Raw genomic sequence first — 22,794 nt, 5'->3', positions numbered from 1 at the left:
TTTAAAGGGAAAGTCCAGAGAAAATGAACACTGATGTCAGACGCAGTTGACAAGAGTACATTGGTGTAACACTGCCTTTGTTTTTAGGCCATCTTCTTCATCTAGGTCATAGGAAGCTGAAAAAATGAAACCATAATATCTGCGATCCGATGTCTTATTCCAGAGAAATCCATGTTTTTCTTTATATGTAAATGAGCTGTTAAGATCTATGGGCGCGGCATAGATCTCCCTGAGAACCTGCCTCCACATGTTATTACAAATGATTCTTCTGAGCTACTCTCAAGCTCATTAATGACTACAAAATTCAACTCAACTTTCAAAATGTTCATGAGAAAAACTAAGTACACCTTCTTTGAACGCTATGGTTTTACATATCAGGGAGTAATTTAAAAAAAAACAAAACCTCATAAAAACATCTGGTCTTTTGTAGGCCTTAAAGCTATGTAAATGCAACTTGAAATGAAAAAGACACATGAAAAATTACACAGTCATTATTAAATGGACCAGAAACTAGGCCAAAATGCAGAAGCAGCAAGTGAAAAATTAAGTACACCCTCACTTTTTCCATGGGCGATTCCAGTCAACAGAACAGCTCTTCTTTTTCTGCACCGCTTTGTCGACGGGCATGACTACTGACATCATATCGATTGACAGCTGGCTCCCCGCAGTTAGGCAGTGGGGAGCCGGCTGACAATCAGCATGAAGTCGGCAGTCACACTCTGTCAACAGAGCAGAACGGAAGAGATGATGCTGCTCTGTCGACGTGACGTCAGCAGAAGCTGCTAAATCGCCAACAGAACTGGTCTTTGACGACTCTGTCACCAGAGATTTACACTGGTCACGACAGCCAAGTAGTTAACAACTGCCTGTTAATTCTTGCCCCCATAATAAAGAAATTAAATAGTCCCAGATATCCCCTTTAATAGGGTATGAAGCAGCCAGGTGCTGGAAATCAAATGTCCTCAATTATCAGCAAATGTGACCGCCTCTATAAAAGCACAAGTTTCGTCAAATGCTGTTCTGGAGCATTCAGGAATTTCAGTTCCAAGGAGGAAAAGAAACGAGCAATGATCTTAAGTAATTGCTGCTGCCCATCAATCTCGGATAGGTTATAAGGAAATTTTGCCCCCAATACTGTAGTCCATTATTCTACAATAAGAGATTATTCACAATTAGAAAAAATTTTCTATACCATGGACCATCTCCCAGGAGTGGACGTCCAAGCAAGTTCACCCCAAAAATCAGACAGTACAGTGGTCATAGAAATTCCTTAACAACCCAAGAGCTGCAGCTCAGACTCTAAAGGCCTCAGATAGCATGTTAAATATTCACGGTTATAACAGTACAATCAGTAAGAAACTGATCAAATACAGCTTATTTATATACATAGAAACACATATGATTTATTAAAATTAATATATATTTTTTTTATCACTCATATCCTTTTTCGTGGTCTGCGACAATTTCTATCCTGCCTTATTGTGCACTATTATTTTCTTTAAAACTCAGTGAATTGGACGGTTTGCAATTCAGCAAATGGAGAAGGAGCCTTAAGACCAACAATACACATGCTTCAACGATACGTCTCACATTATTCCTTATTAGCTCTATGCAATTTTACACCATGGCGGGCTTCTTTTAATTTTTTTTTTTGAAGGGCTGCCATGAAAATTTCTCTCCTTTCTGAAAAGAACATGGTAGCATGACTAAGGCCAGCACTACACCTATTTCCCCCCGACCATAGTCTGCTAGGTGTCGCTGCTACACAAAGTGAATGGAGTAGCATTGTGTTCCCAAGGGTGCTGCAAATGGTGACAAACAAGCGGCACCAAAAGCCTGGGGAAAGTGGCACAAATGGTCTGGGGGAAAGCGGCACAAATGGACTGGGGGGAAAACGGCACAAACGGTCTGGGGGAAAGCGGCACAAACGGTCTGAGGAGAAAGCGGCACAAACGGTCTGGGGGAAAGCGACACAAACGGTCTGGGGGGGAAAACGGCACAAACGGTCTGGGGGAAAGCGGCACAAACGGTCTGAGGAGAAAGCGGCACAAACGGTCTGGGGGAAAGCGGCACAAACGGTCTGGGGGAAAGCAGCACAAACGGTCTGGGGGAAAGCAGCACAAACGGTCTGGGGGAAAGCAGCACAAACGGTCTGGGGGAAAGCAGCACAAACGGTCTGGGGGAAAGCAGCACAAACGGTCTGGGGGAAAGCAGCACAAACGGTCTGGGGGAAAGCAGCACAAACGGTCTGGGGGAAAGCAGCACAAACGGTCTGGGGGAAAGCAGCACAAACGGTCTGGGGGAAAGCAGCACAAAAGGTCTGGGGGAAAGCAGCACAAAAGGTCTGGGGGAAAGCAGCACAAAAGGTCTGGGGGAAAGCAGCACAAAAGGTCTGGGGGAAAGCAGCACAAAAGGTCTGGGGGAAAGCGACACAAACGGTCTAAAGAAAAAAGATATAGAGATGGGAGAGTGAGAAGGTCGAACAGACACGAAAACAATCTGTAAGACCGTTATAGTTGTAGAATTTTGAGAAAAGAAAGTGAACAACTTACCATAATCAGCGGGTGGAGAATAGGAGTCTTTGGAAGAGGGGGAGGAGATGGGTCCACATATATTGTCCCGTTCATTTGTACCAGGCTTCAGGACTATCAGGCCCAGAGCTGAGCAGTTGGTATGGGTCTTACATCTCAATGTAGTAGAAGGCACATCAGAATAAGTACCGTGGGCACAGGTCTTACATTTGACATTTTCAGTCTCGCTTCCCTTTTTTCTCACCCCCCATCCTACGGGGCACACAGTGTGATTGACACAGGTGCCGTTCAGGAGGTACATTGCAGATGGGCATGAGCACTCACGGTCAGACAAGGCAGAACAAGGCATTTTCATGACCATGGGCGGTTCACATGGTGGACTACAATTATGGCACCTGTCATTCCCATTCTCGTGTCTTGTGAAGGTGCCATTCGGGCAAGGGCTACACTCTCGAAGGGCAAACTGGGTGCAGTGTTTGGACACGTACGTGCCCGCTGGACATTTGTCACATGTTACGTTTATCTTCGACCCTGGATTGGTGTACAGATATTTCCCAGATGGTAGAGATATTGACTTTTTATCAGTAATCTGCCCCGGCTCCGCTCCCGTGGGTTCAAGATGGAAAAGCAGAACCTGAAATAACAAGAAAAGAGATTACCAGGATTTTCCTTAGGTAGGAAGATTGAGCAGCTCAATAATGGACGAGAAGTTTCTGACTTTACAAGTAATGTGTCCATGAGAAGCCTTACAAAAAGAAACCGTGCCTAGTGTTCTTTAGTAGGGGGTACACCTTCACAATGTGGGGGCTCAAACATGATGGAATTACAGAAGAATGTCTTACTATCAGCAGAAAATTGCTTCACATCTATAGGTTTTTGGCCAAACCAACAGCAAATTATATATTATATTCAAATGTATATATGATCTAGGAAAAAAACCCAAAATCAATAATCTCTCCCGACCCCAACTTTCATGGCCCAGCGTTCTTGGTTACTTAGATACTTGGTTTTGGGTCTTTGGGATAAAATGGACATCACATGGACGGCGAACTGACCAACGTTATTCAATAGGCCTGTACAGATTAACGATTTCTCTCTCTGCCCGACTGTTCCCGAGGAGAGAAAAATCTCAGCGTGTGCTATTTCTAGTGTAAATCAGATGAGACTTGCCCATTCCCTGCTGCACAGCCTGGCGTCTAGGCCCTCCCCGCGGCACAGCCTGTCATCCGGCCCTCCCCGCGGTACAGCCTGGCGTCTAGGCCCTCCCCGAGGCACAGCCTGGCGTCTAGGCCCTCCCCGCGGTACAGCCTGGCGTCTAGGCCCTCCCCGAGGCACAGCCTGGCGTCTAGGCCATCCCCGCGGTACAGCCTGTCATCCGGCCCTCCCCGCGGTACAGCCTGGCGTCTAGGCCCTCCCCGCGGCACAGCCTGGCGTCTAGGCCCTCCCCGCGGCACAGCCTGGCGTCTAGGCCCTCCCCGAGGCACAGCCTGGCGTCTAGGCCCTCCCCGCGGCACAGCCTGGCGTCTAGGCCCTCCCCGCGGCACAGCCTGGCATCTAGGCCCTCCCCGCGGCACAGCCTGTCATCCGGCCCTCCCCGCGGCACAGCCTGGCGTCTAGGCCCTCCCCGAGGCACAGCCTGGCGTCTAGGCCCTCCCCGAGGCACAGCCTGGCGTCTAGGCCCTCCCCGAGGCACAGCCTGGCGTCTAGGCCCTCCCCGAGGCACAGCCTGGCGTCTAGGCCCTCCCCGAGGCACAGCCTGGCGTCTAGGCCCTCCCCGAGGCACAGCCTGGCGTCTAGGCCCTCCCCGAGGCACAGCCTGGCGTCTAGGCCCTCCCCGAGGCACAGCCTGGCGTCTAGGCCCTCCCCGAGGCACAGCCTGGCGTCTAGGCCCTCCCCGAGGCACAGCCTGGCGTCTAGGCCCTCCCCGCGGCACAGCCTGTCATCCGGCCCTCCCTGCGGTACAGCCTGGCGTCTACACCCTCCCCGAGGCACAACCTGGCCGTCTAGGCCCTCCCCGCGGCACAGCCTGGCGTCTAGGCCCTCCCCGCGGCACAGCCTGGCGTCTAGGCCCTCCCCGCGGCACAGCCTGGCGTCTAGGCCCTCCCCGCGGCACAGCCTGGCGTCTAGGTCCTCCCCGCGGCACAGCCTGGCATCCGGCCCTCCCTGTGGCACAGCCTGGCGTCTAGGCCCTCCCCGCGGTACAGCCTGTTATCTAGGCCCTCCCCGCGGCACAGCCTGTCATCCGGCCCTCCCCGCGGCACAGCCTGGCGTCTAGGCCCTCCCCGAGGCACAGCCTGGCGTCTAGGCCCTCCCCGAGGCACAGCCTGGCGTCTAGGCCCTCGCCGCGGCACAGCCTGGCGTCTAGGCCCTCCCCGCGGCACAGCCTGTCATCCGGCCCTCCCTGCGGTACAGCCTGGCGTCTAGACCCTCCCCGAGGCACAACCTGGCCGTCTAGGCCCTCCCCGCGGTACAGCCTGGCATCCGGCCCTCCCTGTGGCACAGCCTGGCGTCTAGGCCCTCCCCTTGGTAGATTTTTTTTCTACCTGTAGGTAACATTTGTCATTACCGCGCAGGAAGCTTTTATTTTTAGTTTGTGTTAAGTAAATGAGCGTGTAATTGTCAGTGGTAGAACAGGCAAATAAATCATTAGATATGAGATGTTTAGTTTATGATTACGACACCTGAATAACCCAATCGATATTCCAGAAATGCAGGAGTCACCAGCTTTATCTGTCGTAATTTACTATTGTTACTGGCAGGAGGTGGGATGACCTCATGGTTTAGTGACAGGAACCTTGTGAATGAGTAACTGGAAGCATTCCTGGAGGATGACTAACCATGATGTGAGGATAATAAGGGAATTCTCTGTAATAAGGTCCAGAGCTCCCGGAAATACTGCGGATATTCCTGGACCAACAAGTCCTGAAAACTGCAATTTACCCCATAAGACTCCTCAGCATGTGCATATTTTTTTAAAAAAGTGGAGACATTTAATTAACAAAATAGCACCAAGTTTCAGTCGGTATTCTTCATTTATTCATATATTTTCAGACTCCATGATGCTCACTTTACAGCCTGATCAAATTTCTCTTGTAGGAGTGACTCCCAGTAATACAGGCTGGATGTGAGCTCGGTGTCTCTCCCAGTAATATAGGCTGGATGTGAGGTCTGTGTGTGTCTCCCAGTAATATAGGCTGGATGTGAGGTCTGTGTGTCTCTCCCAGCAATATAGGCTGGATGTGAGGTCTGTGTGTCTCTCCCAGTAATATAGGCTGGATGTGAGGTCTGTGTGTCTCTCCCAGTAATATATGCTGGATGTGAGGTCTGTGTGTCTCCCAGTAATATAGGCTGGATGTGAGCTCTGTGCGTCTCTCCCAGTAATATAGGCTGGATGTGAGCTCTGTGTGTCTCTCCCAGTAACATAGCCTGGATGTGAGGTCTGTGTGTGCCTCTCCCAGTAATATAGTCTGGATGTGAGCTCTGTGTGGGTCTCCCAGTAATATAGGCTGGATGTGAGCTCTGTGTGTGTCTCCCAGTAATATAGGCTGGATGTGAGGCCTGTGTGTGCGCCTCTCCCAGTAATATAGTCTGGATGTGAGGTCTGTGTGTGTCTCCCAGCAAAATATGCTGGATGTGAGATCTGTGTCTCTCCCAGTAATATAGGCTGGATGTGATCTGTGTGTGTCTCTCCCAGTAAAAGAGGCTGGATGTGAGATGTGTGTATCTCCCAGTAATATAGGCAGGATGTGAGCTCTGTGTCTCTCCCAGTAATATAGGCTGGATGTGAGCTCTGTGTCTCTCGCAGTAATATAGGCTGGATGTGAGCTCTGTGTCTCTCCCAGTAATATATGCTGGATGTGAGGTCTGTGTGTCTCCCAGTAATATAGGCTGGATGTGAGCTCTGTGCGTCTCTCCCAGTAATATAGGCTGGATGTGAGCTCTGTGTGTCTCTCCCAGTAACATAGCCTGGATGTGAGGTCTGTGTGTGCCTCTCCCAGTAATATAGTCTGGATGTGAGCTCTGTGTGGGTCTCCCAGTAATATAGGCTGGATGTGAGCTCTGTGTGTGTCTCCCAGTAATATAGGCTGGATGTGAGGCCTGTGTGTGCGCCTCTCCCAGTAATATAGTCTGGATGTGAGGTCTGTGTGTGTCTCCCAGCAAAATATGCTGGATGTGAGCTATGTGTCTCTCCCAGTAATATAGGCTGGATGTGAGGTCTGTGTGTCTCCCAGTGATATAGGCTGGATGTGAGCTCTGTGTTTGTCCCAGTAATATATGCTGGATGTGAGATCTGTGTCTCTCCCAGTAATATAGGCTGGATGTGATCTGTGTGTGTGTCTCTCCCAGTAAAAGAGGCTGGATGTGAGATCTGTGTATCTCCCAGTAATATAGGCAGGATGTGAGCTCTGTGTCTCTCCCAGTAATATAGGCTGGATGTGAGCTCTGTGTCTCTCGCAGTAATATAGGCTGGATGTGAGCTCTGTGTGTCTCCCAGTAATATAGGCTGGATGTGAGGTCTGTGTGTCTCCCAGTAATATAGGCTGGATGTGAGGTCTGTGTGTCTCCCAGTAATATAGGCTGGATGTGAGGTCTGTGTGTCTCTCACAGTAATATAGGCTGGATGTGAGGTCTGTGTGTCTCCTAGTAATATAGGCTGGATGTGAGGTCTGTGTGTCTCCCAGTAATATAGGCTGGATGTGATGTCTGTGTGTCTCCCAGTAATATAGGCTGGATGTGAGGTCTGTATGTCTCACAGTAATATAGGCTGGATGTGAGGTCTGTGTGTCTCCCAGTAATATAGGCTGGATGTGAGGTCTGTGTGTCTCCCAGTAATATAGGCTGGATGTGAGGTCTGTGTGTCTCCCAGTAATATAGGCTGGATGTGAGGTCTGTGTGTCTCTCACAGTAATATAGGCTGGATGTGAGGTCTGTGTGTCTCCTAGTAATATAGGCTGGATGTGAGGTCTGTGTGTCTCCCAGTAATATAGGCTGGATGTGAGGTCTGTGTGTCTCCCAGTAATATAGGCTGGATGTGAGGTCTGTGTGTCTCCCAGTAATATGGGCTGGATGTGAGGTCTGTGTGTCTCTCACAGTAATATAGGCTGGATGTGTGGGTCTGTGTGTCTCTCACAGTAATATAGGCTGGATGTGAGGGTCTGTGTGTCTCTCCCAGTAATATAGGCTGGATGTGAGCTCTGTGTGTGTCTCCCAGTAATATAGGCTGGATGTGAGCTCTGTGTCTCTCCCAGTAATATAGGCTGGATGTGAGGTCTGTGTGTCTCCCAGTAATATAGGCTGGATGTGAGCTCTGTGTCTCTCACAGTAATATAGGCTGGATGTGTGGGTCTGTGGGTCTCTCCCAGTAATATAGGCTGGATGTGAGCTCTGTGTGTATCTTGTAATACTTTCTCCCTTCTCTCTGCTCTTGAGATCTGTGTACATCCCCCTTCTCCTCCCTGCTGCTATCTCTAACACTGAGATAAAAGAGTGGAAGAGCAGAGACCCCTCAGAACAAGAAAAAGGAGGTGTGATGAATCTGTAACATTTTTACAGAGTACTCTTGCAATATTTCTCTTCAGGCCTCTTCCCAAAGGAGTCCGGCCTGGGGACATATAGATGTAGATAGTATTGCTGCTCGCACCCATTGAGCTGTGTCGGTCGTGCAGCAGAGGATCGTGGGATCACATATCACACATGGGGGTGGGAGTTTAGGCAGCATGGGGGCAAACAAAGCAAATTCTGTCACTAGTGGCAGCACATCACGGCTCATTATAAAGAGACTGTCTAGAAAACACAAGATCATGTTCACTGCTTATCCTGTGAATGAGGCACTTTAACCCCTGTTATAATGCCCCACTCCATTCATTCCCTGGGGGGCAGCCGAGCACTCAGCTGTTACCACCAGTCTCACAGAAAGTGAGTGGAGCGATGGTCGGAGATTTCACCTGCCGCTCCACTTTTGTAACAAAATTAAAAGTACCACATTGTGCGAGTCCCAGAGGACACAACAGGTTAGTAAGTTATCACCTATCCTGCAGATAACTTGTTTTCACAGCACACGCACAGCCATTATAGTCTGGGCTCAACCTCTGATGTTTTAGTTTTAGTACAGGAGCTCAAGTAATGTTAGGGAAATGAAATGCCAAATGGCAGAATAGTGAGTGCAGCTCTGGGGTATAATACAGGATGTAACTCAGGATCAGTAATGTAATGTATGTACACAGTGACTGCACCAGCAGAATAGTGAGTGCAGCTCTGGGGTATAATACAGGATGTAACTCAGGATCAGTAATGTAATGTATGTACACAGTGACTGCACCAGCAGAATAGTGAGTGCAGCTCTGGGGTATAATACAGGATGTAACTCAGGATCAGTAATGTAATGTATGTACACAGTGACGGTACCAGCAGAATAGTGAGTGCAGCTCTGGAGTATAAGACAGGATGTAATTTACACTTAGTATAGACAAGTAATGTAACGTACTAATACATTTATTACACTTTTTGCATATTAAAGTGCTATTTCAGGAGCCCCTGTAGGTTTCAAGCACATTGCTTACATTACAGGCATTGCTTACTAATTAGTGATGAACTGTTTGTTAGTCCCCCTGCATGTGTTGCGGCTGTCCAAGATCCGCGAGGGCTCGAATATATTTTTCGAGCACGCTGAAGACACTGTTAGCACCTGAGCATGCTGAGATAACGCCTCACCCGATCACGCTCGCTCATCACTATTACACACGTTTCTATCTCCGCATACTTGCTTACGGTTTCCTCCGGCAGTTTCAGGCCCTCCGCCCCGCACTCGCTCACTTCCCCATGAGGACACGCCTGATGCAACCTGTCATCCAAGGTCTCCTAGTAAAGACAAGCTGCAAACATAGCAGCACCCAGTACAAGTACCCCTTGTAGGGAAATCGGCAGGGGGCGGTCGGGGGCTTAAGAGAAGTAAAAAGATTGAGGAACTGAGAGGAGACGAAGCCGAGGATGTGGAGAAAAATGAAATCTGCTGTATGGAGCTGTCATGGAGGGAGGACAGATAACAAGCACGAGGTGTGGAGTCATAAAAGGAGCAGAAAAGCAGCGTACGGCGCTGTACAAGCAACCGGCTCGTAAAGTGACTCCGAGACGAGGCTCATCACATCCTGAATGCTGCCTGACATCGTAGGCAGCACATCTCATCAGGTAAACGGGACATGTGCTGCCGAGAACATGCACTGGAGCGGGCCAGCCTCGGCTTTTCCGTGCTACTTATGGTATTTCTGTCGCAATTTTTATTTTTTGGTCCCATAACAGTCTAACAAATGTCCAGAAATTTGTCAGAGCATGTGCACGGGGTTTCCGAAAACACTAGTCACATGTACGGGGTGCAAATATTTTGTGGATTTTTGGGGCAGAATCGAACATGACAATGAGCGAACGTGCTTGGATAAGGTGTTATCTAAGCATGCTTTAGTGCTAAGAGATAAAAAAAAAAGAAAAATATATTGGAGTCCTCGCGGCTGTTCGACAGCTACAACACATGCATGGATTGTTTGTTAGGCTGTCTAATAGCCACGAGACATGCGACAGCGGGGACTCAACCATATTATTAGACCGGAGACACTCGGCACATGAGCATGGCGGATGACACCTCGCTCATCACTAATAGTCAGGTATCGTAGAATCGCTGTACGTCAGAAGTATCTGAAAGCCGACACTCCAGTAAAAACTGCCGGAGGAAACAACTCAGCATCTTCTCACAGTCCAGACTCTGCACCGCCTCGCTCCAGTCAGTCAGGACCCAGTCACACATCCGCTTACAAACTAACCACAAACAGCAGTGCAAATAGTTTTGCTTATCTGTTACTACAAAAGTCTGGGAAGAGGAAAGAAAGAAAGAAAGAAAGAAAAAGAAAGAAAGAAAAAGAAAGAAAAAGAAAGAAAGAAAAAGAAAGAAAGAAAGAAAAAGAAAGAAAGAAAGAAAAAGAAAGAAAGAAAGAAAGAAAGAGAAAGAAAGAAAGAAAAAGAAAGAAAGAAAGAGAAAGAAAGAAAGAAAGAGAGAGAAAGAAAGAAAGAAAGAAAGAAAGAAAGAAAGAAAGAAAGAAAGAAAGAAAGAAAGAAAGAAAGAAAGAAAGAGAAAAAGAAAGAAAGAAAAAGAAAGAAAGAAAGAAAAAGAAAGAAAAAGAAAGAAAGAAAAAGAAAGAAAGAGAAAGAAAGAAAGAAAGAAAGAAAGAAAGAAAGAAAGAAAGAAAGAAAGAAAAAGAAAGAAAGAGAAAGAAAGAAAGAAAGAGAAAGAAAGAAAGAAAGAAAGAAAAAGAAAGAAAAAGAAAGAAAGAGAAAGAAAAAGAAAGAGAAAGAAAGAAAGAAAGAAAGAAAGAAAGAGAAAAAGAAAGAAAGAAAAAGAAAGAAAGAAAAAGAAAGAAAGAAAAAGAAAGAAAGAAAAAGAAAGAAAGAAAAAGAAAGAAAGAAAGAAAGAAAGAAAGAAAGAAAGGAAAGACAGAGAAAGAATAGACAAAGAAAGATGGAAAGAAAGAAAAAGACAAAAAAAAGAAAAACAGAGAAAGAAAGAAAAACGAAAAACTGAGACAGAGAAAAGAGAAGTTTAAAGTTTAATGAAAGGATTGTGTGATTTTTTCTTTTACTCTAGATGTAATAAAGCACAAGAGCCGGTTATCGGCATTTTTGAATTTGCGTTGAATTCAAAACATTTTCAGAAATTTGGCACAATATCTGTCATCACAAAAAGAATGATAAGATAAAAAAAAAGGGAAAAAAAGGGAATTAAAAACCCAAATGATAAATGGGGGCCATTGATTAATGCACGCTTTGGTCTTATACTCCGTTCACACCCAGAGCTGCATCCAAAAAGTCATCTCTGGTTCCAAAAGCATAAACTGCTCATCATCAACCAAAAGACACAAAAGAGCACAGTAAAACCAAAAACACTCCATTGCAAAAAAAAATCATAGTAATCAGCAAGTGCTAGTAAAAAGATGTAAAAAAACAGGGTATTTGGTTGATACATTTTTTGCAAAAAATATATACTAAGCTGCTCCACCAAACGTCAAGGTATACCCATGTAGAGCAGTCCTAACTGATGTATGTAATCCCTATCTGATGTATTCAACAACCTGATCATCTGTATATTACCTGTGTGAGCAGGGTTCAGAGAGGGAATATCCATGTGGACACGCTGGATGGAACAGCTTTTGTGCAGATAGCCCACAAGGAGTGGTGGATAACTCCCCAGTCTTGTAGACACAAGAGAACAATTATGCAAACAGAAACAAATTAATACGTTTTTTGCAAAAAATGTATACTAAGCTTGCATACATCAGTTAGGACTGCTCTATACGGGTATACCTTGACGTTTGGTGGAGCAGCTTAGTATATATTTTTTGCAAAAAACGTATCAACCAAATACCCTGTTTTTTACATCTTTTTACTAGCACTTGCTGATTATTGTGATTTTTTTTGCAACGGAGTGTTTTTGGTTTTACTATGCTCTTTTGTGTCTTCAAGTTTCTTGGTGGTGTGTGAACATGTTCCTACAGACTTGTTCACTGTGCAAGTAGCCCATGTGTTTCTGGTTTCATCATCAACCAAGAAGATGACAATCTGCGCCCCCCTTATAACACCGCACAGGTCTCCCCTCTCCCATTGTTACTTCTCTGCAATCTATATCGGTATTTTGTATGTAATCCCTTGGAATCACTGGCACTTTAAAAATAAGTACGGTAATACTAGTGTTGTTCCTCTTTTATTCTTCCTGGAAATGTAGGAATAAATCGTCAGCAGTCCCTTTGGGGTCAGATAATGATGCACCTACCATCCTATCAGAGATTATGGGAGTAACAAGGATTTATTGGTGTACATATGGCCGATCACCTCCTGGAGATGGCTTGTAACCTCCGCTCCCAGCTCCACAAGCGTTAAACACTAACCAGGAGCTGTAACGGGATCGCAGCCATTTTTCACCCAGTCAGGACCATCAATAATACAGAAGGCAGATATCGGAGGCAACCGGCAGCAGAGTCAGGCGGGTAAGTGAGCGTTCTCTTGCGAGCCACCTCCTGAGCATTTATGCTTTTTTCCTGGAAGCATTGCTGAGTTTCCTCGAGAAGAATGGACAAGACGAGAGGCCACGGGGTGGTGGCCATCATTAGTAGCCACAGCCACAGTTTCTTGTAGATCATTTTTCCACTGTAACTGGGGCATCTATAGAAGCCTCAGTTACAGGAAAATCCACCCTGTCTTTCTGCCACAAGTCACTGGCGGGGCCGATCTGGGTCTGCTAGGACCGAGCAGTTGCACTATTCCTGGCAGACAATGGCTGATCATCTAATCGCCGCCCCAGTAAACTTGACTTCTATCTAGTGCTCACTGAACGTTATGTAGCCGGCACAAGAGAAGGTAGAAGATGTCGGTAATAAACTGCCTTTTTCTCCAGGGTCCCTGGCTATTTCTGCCATCTGGAGACCCGATGTGATCCTGCTAAACTGCCGGAGTGGTATCGGAGCGACACCAAAAGATGCCACGGCAAACCTAATGCCTACACCAACCGCCAATAAAAGACAGTGGGTGGTCGAATCAAATAAAACACGTGTATGAGACCAGCAAGGGGCCATTGAGGCAGTATCAGTACTTAGTGCCAATGGTCAAAAAGAGAAGAACCAGATAATTCCTTTAACCAGCAAAAGCGGAAAAATCTACAGCACTAACAATAATAGAGCCTGATGGACCCCATCAATTACAATGAGGTCCACTAGGGTCCTTCTGAGCAGTCATGATGCCAACCCAAAGTCCAGGGTGTGGTTTCAAAAAAATTAGATCACACTCATTTATTTAGGCCACAACCATTTCTGAAGTATCAGCCAAGGCGTGAAGAACTTATGTTGAAGATGACGACCACTCAAGAACTCAATGTTTCCTTTTAAAGGAAAATTATTATAATTACTTAAAGTTGAGGAAAAAGATTTGGAGGACCATGGACAAGTCGATAGTCCATGGACAGATGGATCAGAGCCCTACGAAGCCCCTGGAATCACGACACCTCTTCTGATTAGTAGGCTTGGCACAATATCATGCTCGAGATGATGTTGCGCCGGGCCTTATAATCAGAAGGTGCGCCAGGGATGCCGGCAAGTAGGAGGAGGTTTGTAGGGCTCTGGTCCAGTTGTCATGGACACACAACACTGGCCATTAGACAAGGGTCCTGCAAAAAATTTTTTTGTTCAACTCTGTTAATTTCTGTATAGCAGGTTGGCAAACCATTGGAGAAAGGGAAAAGATCATCATGGTAGTAAGGCCATGAAAAGAAGAATTAATGTAATCAGGTAATCGGCGGAGGTCCTGCTGTGGGGATACTGGACGCGATAATCAGCTTTATTCTACACACTTTCAAATGAGAAGAAAATAAAAACAAACCCCCTCTAAGAACGTAGATGGTGTAACGTATCTCCAAGAAACGATCACGGGAAGAGAGAACTTTACTCGGATGGGCGATAGTGGGAATCCACCGGTCACCAAGGACTAGATGGAAAGCACAATTACTATTTGTGGTTTGGAGGAGCACTCATATAGAGACCAGGAGAAGAAATGAGGAAACTCTACCGTTGACATTGGAGAATCTTTGGTTTAATACCAGGTTCCCATTGAAAATACAATGAAAAGTCCCGAAAATCAGAATCTGAAGTGTCTACTCCAATTCTTAGGTACATGGTGTTGCCCAGGCCAAGTTCAATACATCGAGACCATAGTTTCCACCAAGTCCCTATATGGTCCTCAGAAGTTTATGGAGGTGATGGCCACCAGGTTGCAAACGTGCCCAATTCTTTCACGTCTTGGTAACTTTTTCCCCCCATGCGCATCTCCAGCACAGATGACGGACGCAGTCCAAAGCCTTCGACCCAGCTAGTTGGTATCAATGATTGCTTTTCCATAAATAACATGAAATTTGTCAATACCCTACTGCACAGATGACGTCAGAAAGCGTGCACTCATCATGGACAACGCTGGCTCTGATGGGATCTTCTACGATTTGTACACAACTGACCAACACGTGATGAACAACAACTCCCAGAATATCTACTGCTCTTTAACTATTAGTGTCCCAGAAGGACTACACATACCTCCCCAAAATATCTGTCACATATTATACCAGAAAGCTCTTAAAGGGAACGAGTCAGCAGAAAATGACTTTAAATGAAGTAGTTATATGTTCTTTTTTTTTTATACCACAAACAGTATTAAAATAAAGGAGGAGGTGAGCTGTGACATCACCTATTGTGAATGGTGGATCCTGTGTTATCTGCTGTATATAGAGGTGTTACCAGTCATTGTACAGGAGGAGGTGGTGAGCTGTGACATCACCTATTGTGAATGATGGATCCTGTGCTATCTACTGTATATAGAGGAGTTATCAGTCATTGTACAGGAGGAGGAGGTGAGCTGTGACATCACCTATTGTGAATGGTGGATCCTGTGTTATCTACTGTATATAGAGGAGTTATCAGTCATTGTACAGGAGGAGGAGGTGAGCTGTGACATCACCTATTGTGAATGGTGGATCCTGTGTTATCTACTGTATATAGAGGTGTTATCAGTCATTGTACAGGAGGAGGAGGTGAGCTGTGACATCTAGTGTGAATGATGGATCCTGTGTTATCTACTGTATATAGAGGTGTTATCAGTCATTGTACAGGAGGAGGAGGAGGTGAGTTGTGACATCACCTATTGTGAATGGCAGATCCTGTGTTATATACTGTATATAGAGGCGTTATGAGTCATTGTACAGGAGGAGGAGGTGAGCTGTGACATCACCTATTGTGAATGGTGGATCCTGTGCTATCTACTGTATATAGAGGAGTTACCAGTCATTGTACAGGAGGAGGAGGTGAGCTGTGACATCACCTATTGTGAGTGCTGGATCCTGTGTTATCTACTGTATATAGAGGTGTTACCAGTCATTGTACAGGAGGAGGAGGTGAGCTGTGACATCACCTATTGTGAATAGTGAGTGGATCCTGTGTTATATATAAGGATCCTTTGATCACTGCCCTCTTGTAAAGACCATTAAAAAAATTAAACACTCAAAGAGGTCCAGATATCTTGCACCGTATGGTGGATTTTTTTCTTTAAAGCAGAAAACTCAGGATAGCCGTAGGGACAAATCAAGAGCAAAGACTGGTCATTCCTGACCTGGTGACGGGTCCTCTTTAAATAAAAACTTGTTTAAAGTGAAATGGAACAAAGATCCCAAATTAGACAACCTGTAGAAATACGGCGCTGTGTGACCGTATGTCCTATGGATATCTGTTCCTAGAACGTGCAATTCCTCTGTTATTCCTCCTGGAAGAGTATGAATGTATTGACTGCTGCTTTCTAATAGCTTGTGTTTCTACGTACTTAGACACACGTTTCAGGAATATATGCATTTCCCGGAGGAACAACAAAACGCAGAGTTCTAAAATTATCACCATAATTTTTGGAGATGGGAATAAACGGCGCCTACAAGTGGAAACCGCGGCGGTGCAGAGAACCCTCTGATTTTTGCTCTTTTGAGCACTGGACTATCTAGGCGGTCACTGGTACTGTGCTGAATTACGAGAAAGTTCACATGTCTGCGGGGGACGGGTATAATTCACGTCGTAACAGACTCCATTGTCACTTAACAGGAATGCGTGACACGGATCGCTGCAGAAGCCGGATATCAACGCGAAGAAAACAAGCGTAAAATGCCAGCACAAAGTAACGCGACTCATCCATGTCACCCGGCACAGACCGGCGCCAGGCATCTGAATACCGCAAGGAAAACCCACAGCGAACCTGGACCTGTCCTGACAGCAACATCCACCCACTTATCCAACACCAGCTGCTGAGACTGCAAGAAATTATGAAGGTCACAGGGCGAAATCTCCAGCAGAGGAGAAGGAAAGCTGGAGATGTTCTCCTGGGAGAAAGTTGGACCCCGGCTCCTTCATATAAATGTATCCATAAGGATATATATATATACACACACACACACACGTATGTATGTATGTATGTATATAGCCTTGCGGCTCCCTGGAACTTTTCAACCTTTTCCCACATATCATGCTTCAAACAAAGATACCAAATGTAAATTTTTGGTGAAGAATCAACAACAAGTGGAACACAATTGTGAAGTTGAACTAAATTTATTGGTTATTTTACATTTTTGTGGAAATTCAAAAACTGAAAAGTGGGGTGTGCAATATTATTCGGCCCCTTTACTTTCAGTGCAGCAAACTCACTCCAGAAGTTCATTGTAGATCTCTGAATGATCCAATGTTGTCCTAAATGCCTAATGATGATAAATATAATCCACCGGTGTGTAATCAAGTCTCCGTATAAATGCACCTGCTCTGTGATAGTCTCAGGGTTCTGTATGAAGCACAGAGAGCATCATGAAGACCAAGGAACACAACAGGCAGGTCCGTGATACTGTGGTGGAGAAGCTTAAAGACGGATTTGGATACAAAATGATTTCCAAAACGATAAACATCCCAAGGAGCACTGTGCAAGTGATCATATTGAAATGGAAGGAGTATCATACCACTGCAAATCTACCAAGACCCGGCCGTTCCTCTAAACTTTCATCTCAAACAAGGAGAAGACTGATCAGAGATGCAGCCAGGAGGCCCATGATCACTCTGGATGAACTGCAGAGATCTACAGCTGAGGTGGGACAGTCTGTCCATAGGACAACAATCAGTCGTTCACTGCACAAATCTGGCCTTTATGGAAGAGTGGCAAGAAGAAAGCCATTTCTCAAAGATATCCATAAAAAGTGTCCTTTAAAGTTTGCAACAAGCCACCTGGGAGACACACCAAACATGTGGAAGAAGGTGCTCTGGTCAGATGAAACCAAAATCGAACTTTTTGCCAACAATGCGTAAAGGCAACACAGCTCATCACCCTGAACACACCATCCCCACTGTCAAACATGGTGGTGGCAGCATCATGGTTTGGGCCTGCTTTTCTTCAACAGGGACAGGGAAGATGGTTAAAATGGATGGGAAGATGGATGGAGCCAAATACAGGACCATTCTTGAAGAAAACCTGTTGGAGTCTGCAAAAGACCTGAGACTGGGACGGAGATTTGTCTTCCAACAAGACAATGATCCCAAACATAAAGCAAAATCTACAATGGAATGGTTCACAAATAAACGTATCCAGGTGTTAGAATGGCCAAGTCAGAGTCCAGACCTCAATCCAATCGAGAATCTGTGGAAAGAGATGAAAACTGCTGTTCACAAACGATCTCCATCAAACCTCACTGAGCTCGAGCTGTTTGCCAAGGAAGAATGGGCAAGAATTTCAGTCTCTCCATGTACAAAACTGATAGAGACATGCCCCAAGTGACTGCAGCTGTAATCGCAGCAAAAGGTGGTGCAACAAAGAATTAAGTTAAAGGGGCTGAATAATATTGCACGCCCCACTTTTCAGTTTTTGAATTTCCACAAAAATTTTAAATAGCCAATAAATTTCGTTCAACTTCACAATTGTGTTCCACTTGTTGATTCTTCACCAAAAATTTACATTTGGTATCTTTATGTTTGAAGCATGATATGTGGGAAAAGGTTGAAAAGTTCCAGGGGGCCGAATACTTTCGCATAGCACTGTAATAAAATTATATATATTATATATATATATATATATATATATATATATATATATATATATATATATATATATATATATATATATATATATATACACACACACACACACACACACACACATATTATCATAGATGGATATGTATGGATGCAATGTACTCCTTATTAAAATTCTCAACCGTTCTAGATTTATTAACACTTTTAATTCCGTTGCCTAAGAGACCGAACACTGCCGCTGTCTAGAGTATAAACACTGCGCGGATGCTAGTCGGGATTAGGAGGTAACTGGCCAGCTTCATAACAGTGCGTAAAAATGCAATGGAAAAGAGATTGTAAGCACTGCGCAGGATCTGTTCTCTAACAACGATGGTCGGTCTCCAAGGCAACAAGCTGTAAACAACCACACAAAAAAATGTTAGTATCTCAAGAACAGCTGAAAATTTGAATAAGGGGTAAATTGCAAAACTGATTGTTTTTACCAGCACTATTTATCTAAATTCACAAGTAATGCCCCCAAACCTGCTAATGGAAATAGATACAACTGGACAAGACTGATGATGGCCGCTCGGATCAGTATACAGAGCCTCAATCCGACCAAAGATATGTAAGGACATGGGAGATCACGCTGAAGTGAAAGCGTCTGACCACTGATAATGATGCCCTGTATGAATGGAGCGGTAATGAGAATGTGCGACCACAAACTCTGAGTTGTAGCTTTCGAGGGGGTCAGTCTAGTGCTCCTTTAAGAGGACCGGTCACTTGCCATCAATACGTAATTTTTTGTTTTGTTCCGTCTCTGAGACACGGCCCCCTATTTATGCAATATAAATGCAACATCGATAACCTCGGGGGCGGGGTAATCTTGGAAACGCCCACAGAAGAGCTGAGGCCCACGCCCACTTAGCTAATAAAACAAAAGAGATGAGAACGGTGAATCTCAGGAAGGGAGAGGCACAGGAAGAAATGAAAAACATCGCCAGAATCAGGAGAACACCGGCATTTACACCTTGTAAATAAAATTCCATATTTACGGAACATGACAAGTTATCTTTAAGAAAGGCATGGAGTCTTATGGACATGTGAATTAGCTCAATCCAGGAGGAAAGGAAAATTATTTCATTACTGAGACTTTTTAGAGGCAGTCACCCTTCTAGTTAGTGCCCAGCCCTTGTAACATGCCCCAGTCCTTGCACCTAATTCCTGGCATGACTCCATACCCATCCTCCATTGCAACACAGTCCTGGGTCCATCAGACCTTCGTTTCTGCTGATCCTTCTGACATTATCCTCAGAAATTGCGATTGAGTCAAGTTCGGAATCAATGTTAATCAGATGAACAGTTTTATGAATTGCGGATCATTGATTGCTGGAGACACAGTCAAGATAAGAGATGTCAAGACAAGGTTGTCTGTTATGCGGCTTCGGTAAAAGCCACTAGGAAAAAAAAAAATCAAGTAAAGATGTAACGGGATTGAGTTTAGATTATACTCCTATATTCTGTGTGCAGGAACCCCAGGAGCAACACTGACAACTGTGGCAGCAACCACGTTCCATCTAGAAGTCTTGGCCCCACAGTGACAGCTGTTTCTCTGTGTTCTCCAAACTTTGCAGCATAGACTGTGACAGACTGAGCAGAGTCATTTCATTATTATGTAAGAGTGGGAAAGTTAAAGTGACGCTACAACTCAAACCTAAACGTGACAATGCACTTCCCATGCTTAGTCACCAGACCTGGTGCCCTCCGTTCTGTTGTCGTTGCCTCTCTATCTGATTGGTGGTCTCATTCGCCTTGACTTCAAAATGGCCAGTTTAGAGGGATGGGGAGAACTATAGGAAGTCTGAATCAAGCCTCCTCTGACTTTTTCCTGCCGAGGGATGAACATAACACAGTCATCATTTCCCAGAAGCTCCCCACGTCTTTGCAGTGGCCATCATTTTGCAGCAAAGGCAAATAAGGCCACAAAGCAGAGAGAGAGAGGCAACCACAGAGAACACCATGTCTGGAGATTAAATATGGAAAATATATAGTCACACTTAAGTTCCACTTGCAGGGTCAATTTAACTTTCGAAGCCTAAAAATAATAATGAGATGACTCTGCTCAATCTGTCACAGTCTATGCTGCAAAGTCAAAAATATATTTTTTTTTGTCTAGTGTTCAAAACTTTTTTGGATAGTAAGAGTATGGACATGTAGCTGCATTATATAAGATCCTTTTATGTTGACGCGACAGATCAATATATCAGAGAAGTTGTCCTCACAACGTGCAATGCAACGGAAATCATTCTCCTCCAGAACAGTCTGTGAAAAAAAACAAATATCTGGCAACAAAACTGAGCATTTCTTTTCACGTGGAGAACACAAGAGACGATAAAAAATTACAACGGTAACTCTATAAAAATAATGACATGTTGCACAGTAACCGCCCGGAAGGTTAAGTAGTCATCTGGAGGGAGCGTCCTCCTGACAAAGCGACTCGTGTACATAAACTCTCAATAGAAGTGTCCTGGCCAACAACAACCAGCGTCGGGGCTTATAATTGCTAAACTATCAGGAGGTCCAGCGCGTCCACATCTGAGTACCATCCTGGAGGTCCAGCGCGTCCACGTCTGAGTACCATCCTGGAGGTCCAGCGCGTCCACGTCTGAGTACCATCCTGGAGGTCCAGCGCGTCCACGTCTGAGTACCATCCTGGAGGTCCAGCGCGTCCACGTCTGAGTACCATCCTGGAGGTCCAGCGCGTCCACGTCTGAGTACCATCCTGGAGGTCCAGCGTGTCCACGTCTGAGTACCATCCTGGAGGTCCAGCGCGTCCACGTCTGAGTACCATCCTGGAGGTCCAGCGCGTCCACGTCTGAGTACCATCCTGGAGGTCCAGCGCGTCCACGTCTGAGTACCATCCTGGAGGTCCAGCGCGTCCACGTCTGAGTACCATCCTGGAGGTCCAGCGCGTCCACGTCTGAGTACCATCCTGGAGGTCCAGCGCGTCCACGTCTGAGTACCATCCTGGAGGTCCAGCGTGTCCACGTCTGAGTACCATCCTGGAGGTCCAGCGTGTCCACGTCTGAGTACCATCCTGGAGGTCCAGCGGGTCAACATCTGAGTACCATCCTGGAGGTCCAGTATGTCCATTCTAAGTACTATCAGGAGGTCCAGCGTGTCCACATCTGAGTACCATCCTGGAGGTCCAGTATGTCCATTCTAAGTACTATCAGGAGGTCCAGCGTGTACACATCTGAGTACCATCCTGGAGGTCCAGCGTGTCCACGTCTGAGTACCATCCTGGGGCTCAGCTTAGATACACTGCATAGAACAAGCGGAGTTGGGCTCTGTTCCCACCAGCGCACGGAGCCTCTGCACCAGTTGTGTTGAGGTTTCCATCAAGTTATTATCAACAGATTTTTCTTAAATGACTGCAGAGTTGGTGCAGTTTTCAGTTCCTGGACTGAGACGTTCTACATGACAGATCTGAGGATTATACTCACCCACAGACTATAGGGATTAGTGGTGCATTATGGGATTACAATAAGCCATAAACAATATTCTGCGCTCTATGCAGTTTGTAGGCACGAAACGTCCGGAGGTGAAGGTGACCGGGACCTGCACGTGGACTGTGCAACAACTCCTACATGATCTCACTATCTAATGAGCGAAGGAGAGCAACACGTGTACATACATTACATTACTGATCCTGAGTTACCTCCTGTATTATACCCCAGAGCTGCACTCACTATTCTGGTGGTGCAGTCACTGTGTACATTCATTACATTACTGATCCTGAGTTACATCCTGTATTATACTCCAGAGCTGCACTCACTATTCTGCTGGTGCAGTCACTGTGTACATACATTACATTACTGATCCTGTGTTACCTCCTGTATTATACCCCAGAGCTGCACTCACTATTCTGCTGGTGCAGTCACTGTGTACATACATTACATTACTGATCCTGTGTTACCTCCTGTATTATACCCCAGAGCTGCACTCACTATTCTGCTGGTGCAGTCACTGTGTACATACATTACATTACTGATCCTGAGTTACATCCTGTATTATAGCCCAGAGCTGCACTCACTATTCTGCTGGTGCAGTCACTGTGTACATTCATTACATTACTGATCCTGAGTTACATCCTGTATTATACTCCAGAGCTGCACTCACTATTCTGCTGGTGCAGTCACTGTGTACATACATTACATTACTGATCCTGTGTTACCTCCTGTATTATACCCCAGAGCTGCACTCACTATTCTGCTGGTGCAGTCACTGTGTACATACATTACATTACTGATCCTGAGTTACATCCTGTATTATAGCCCAGAGCTGCACTCACTATTCTGCTGGTGCAGTCACTGTGTACATTCATTACATTACTGATCCTGAGTTACATCCTGTATTATACCCCAGAGCTGCACTCACTATTCTGCTGGTGCAGTCACTGTGTACATACATTACATTACTGATCCTGTGTTACCTCCTGTATTATACTCCAGAGCTGCACTCACTATTCTGCTGGTGCAGTCACTGTGTACATACATTACATTACTGATCCTGTGTTACCTCCTGTATTATACCCCAGAGCTGCACTCACTATTCTGCTGGTGCAGTCACTGTATACATACATTACATTACTGATCCTGAGT

General features: G+C 45.5%; 1 protein-coding gene across 1 annotated transcript in view; it reads right to left on the bottom strand.

Moving 5' to 3' along the window:
• The window catches only part of TNFRSF21 (TNF receptor superfamily member 21), a 77,894-nt gene that overhangs the window by 53,288 nt on the left and 1,812 nt on the right, over window positions 1–22,794 (bottom strand). Inside the window, exon 2 of the mRNA XM_077291543.1 lies at window positions 2,553–3,165. Coding sequence (XP_077147658.1) covers window positions 2,553–3,165 — 613 coding nt within the window. The remainder of the gene's footprint in view (window positions 1–2,552; window positions 3,166–22,794) is intronic.

Source organism: Ranitomeya variabilis, chromosome 2 (genome assembly GCF_051348905.1).
Source record: "Ranitomeya variabilis isolate aRanVar5 chromosome 2, aRanVar5.hap1, whole genome shotgun sequence".
Taxonomy (NCBI): domain Eukaryota; kingdom Metazoa; phylum Chordata; class Amphibia; order Anura; family Dendrobatidae; genus Ranitomeya; species Ranitomeya variabilis.
Note: the sequence above shows the minus strand (reverse complement) of the source record. Positions and strands in the feature narration are given on the sequence as shown.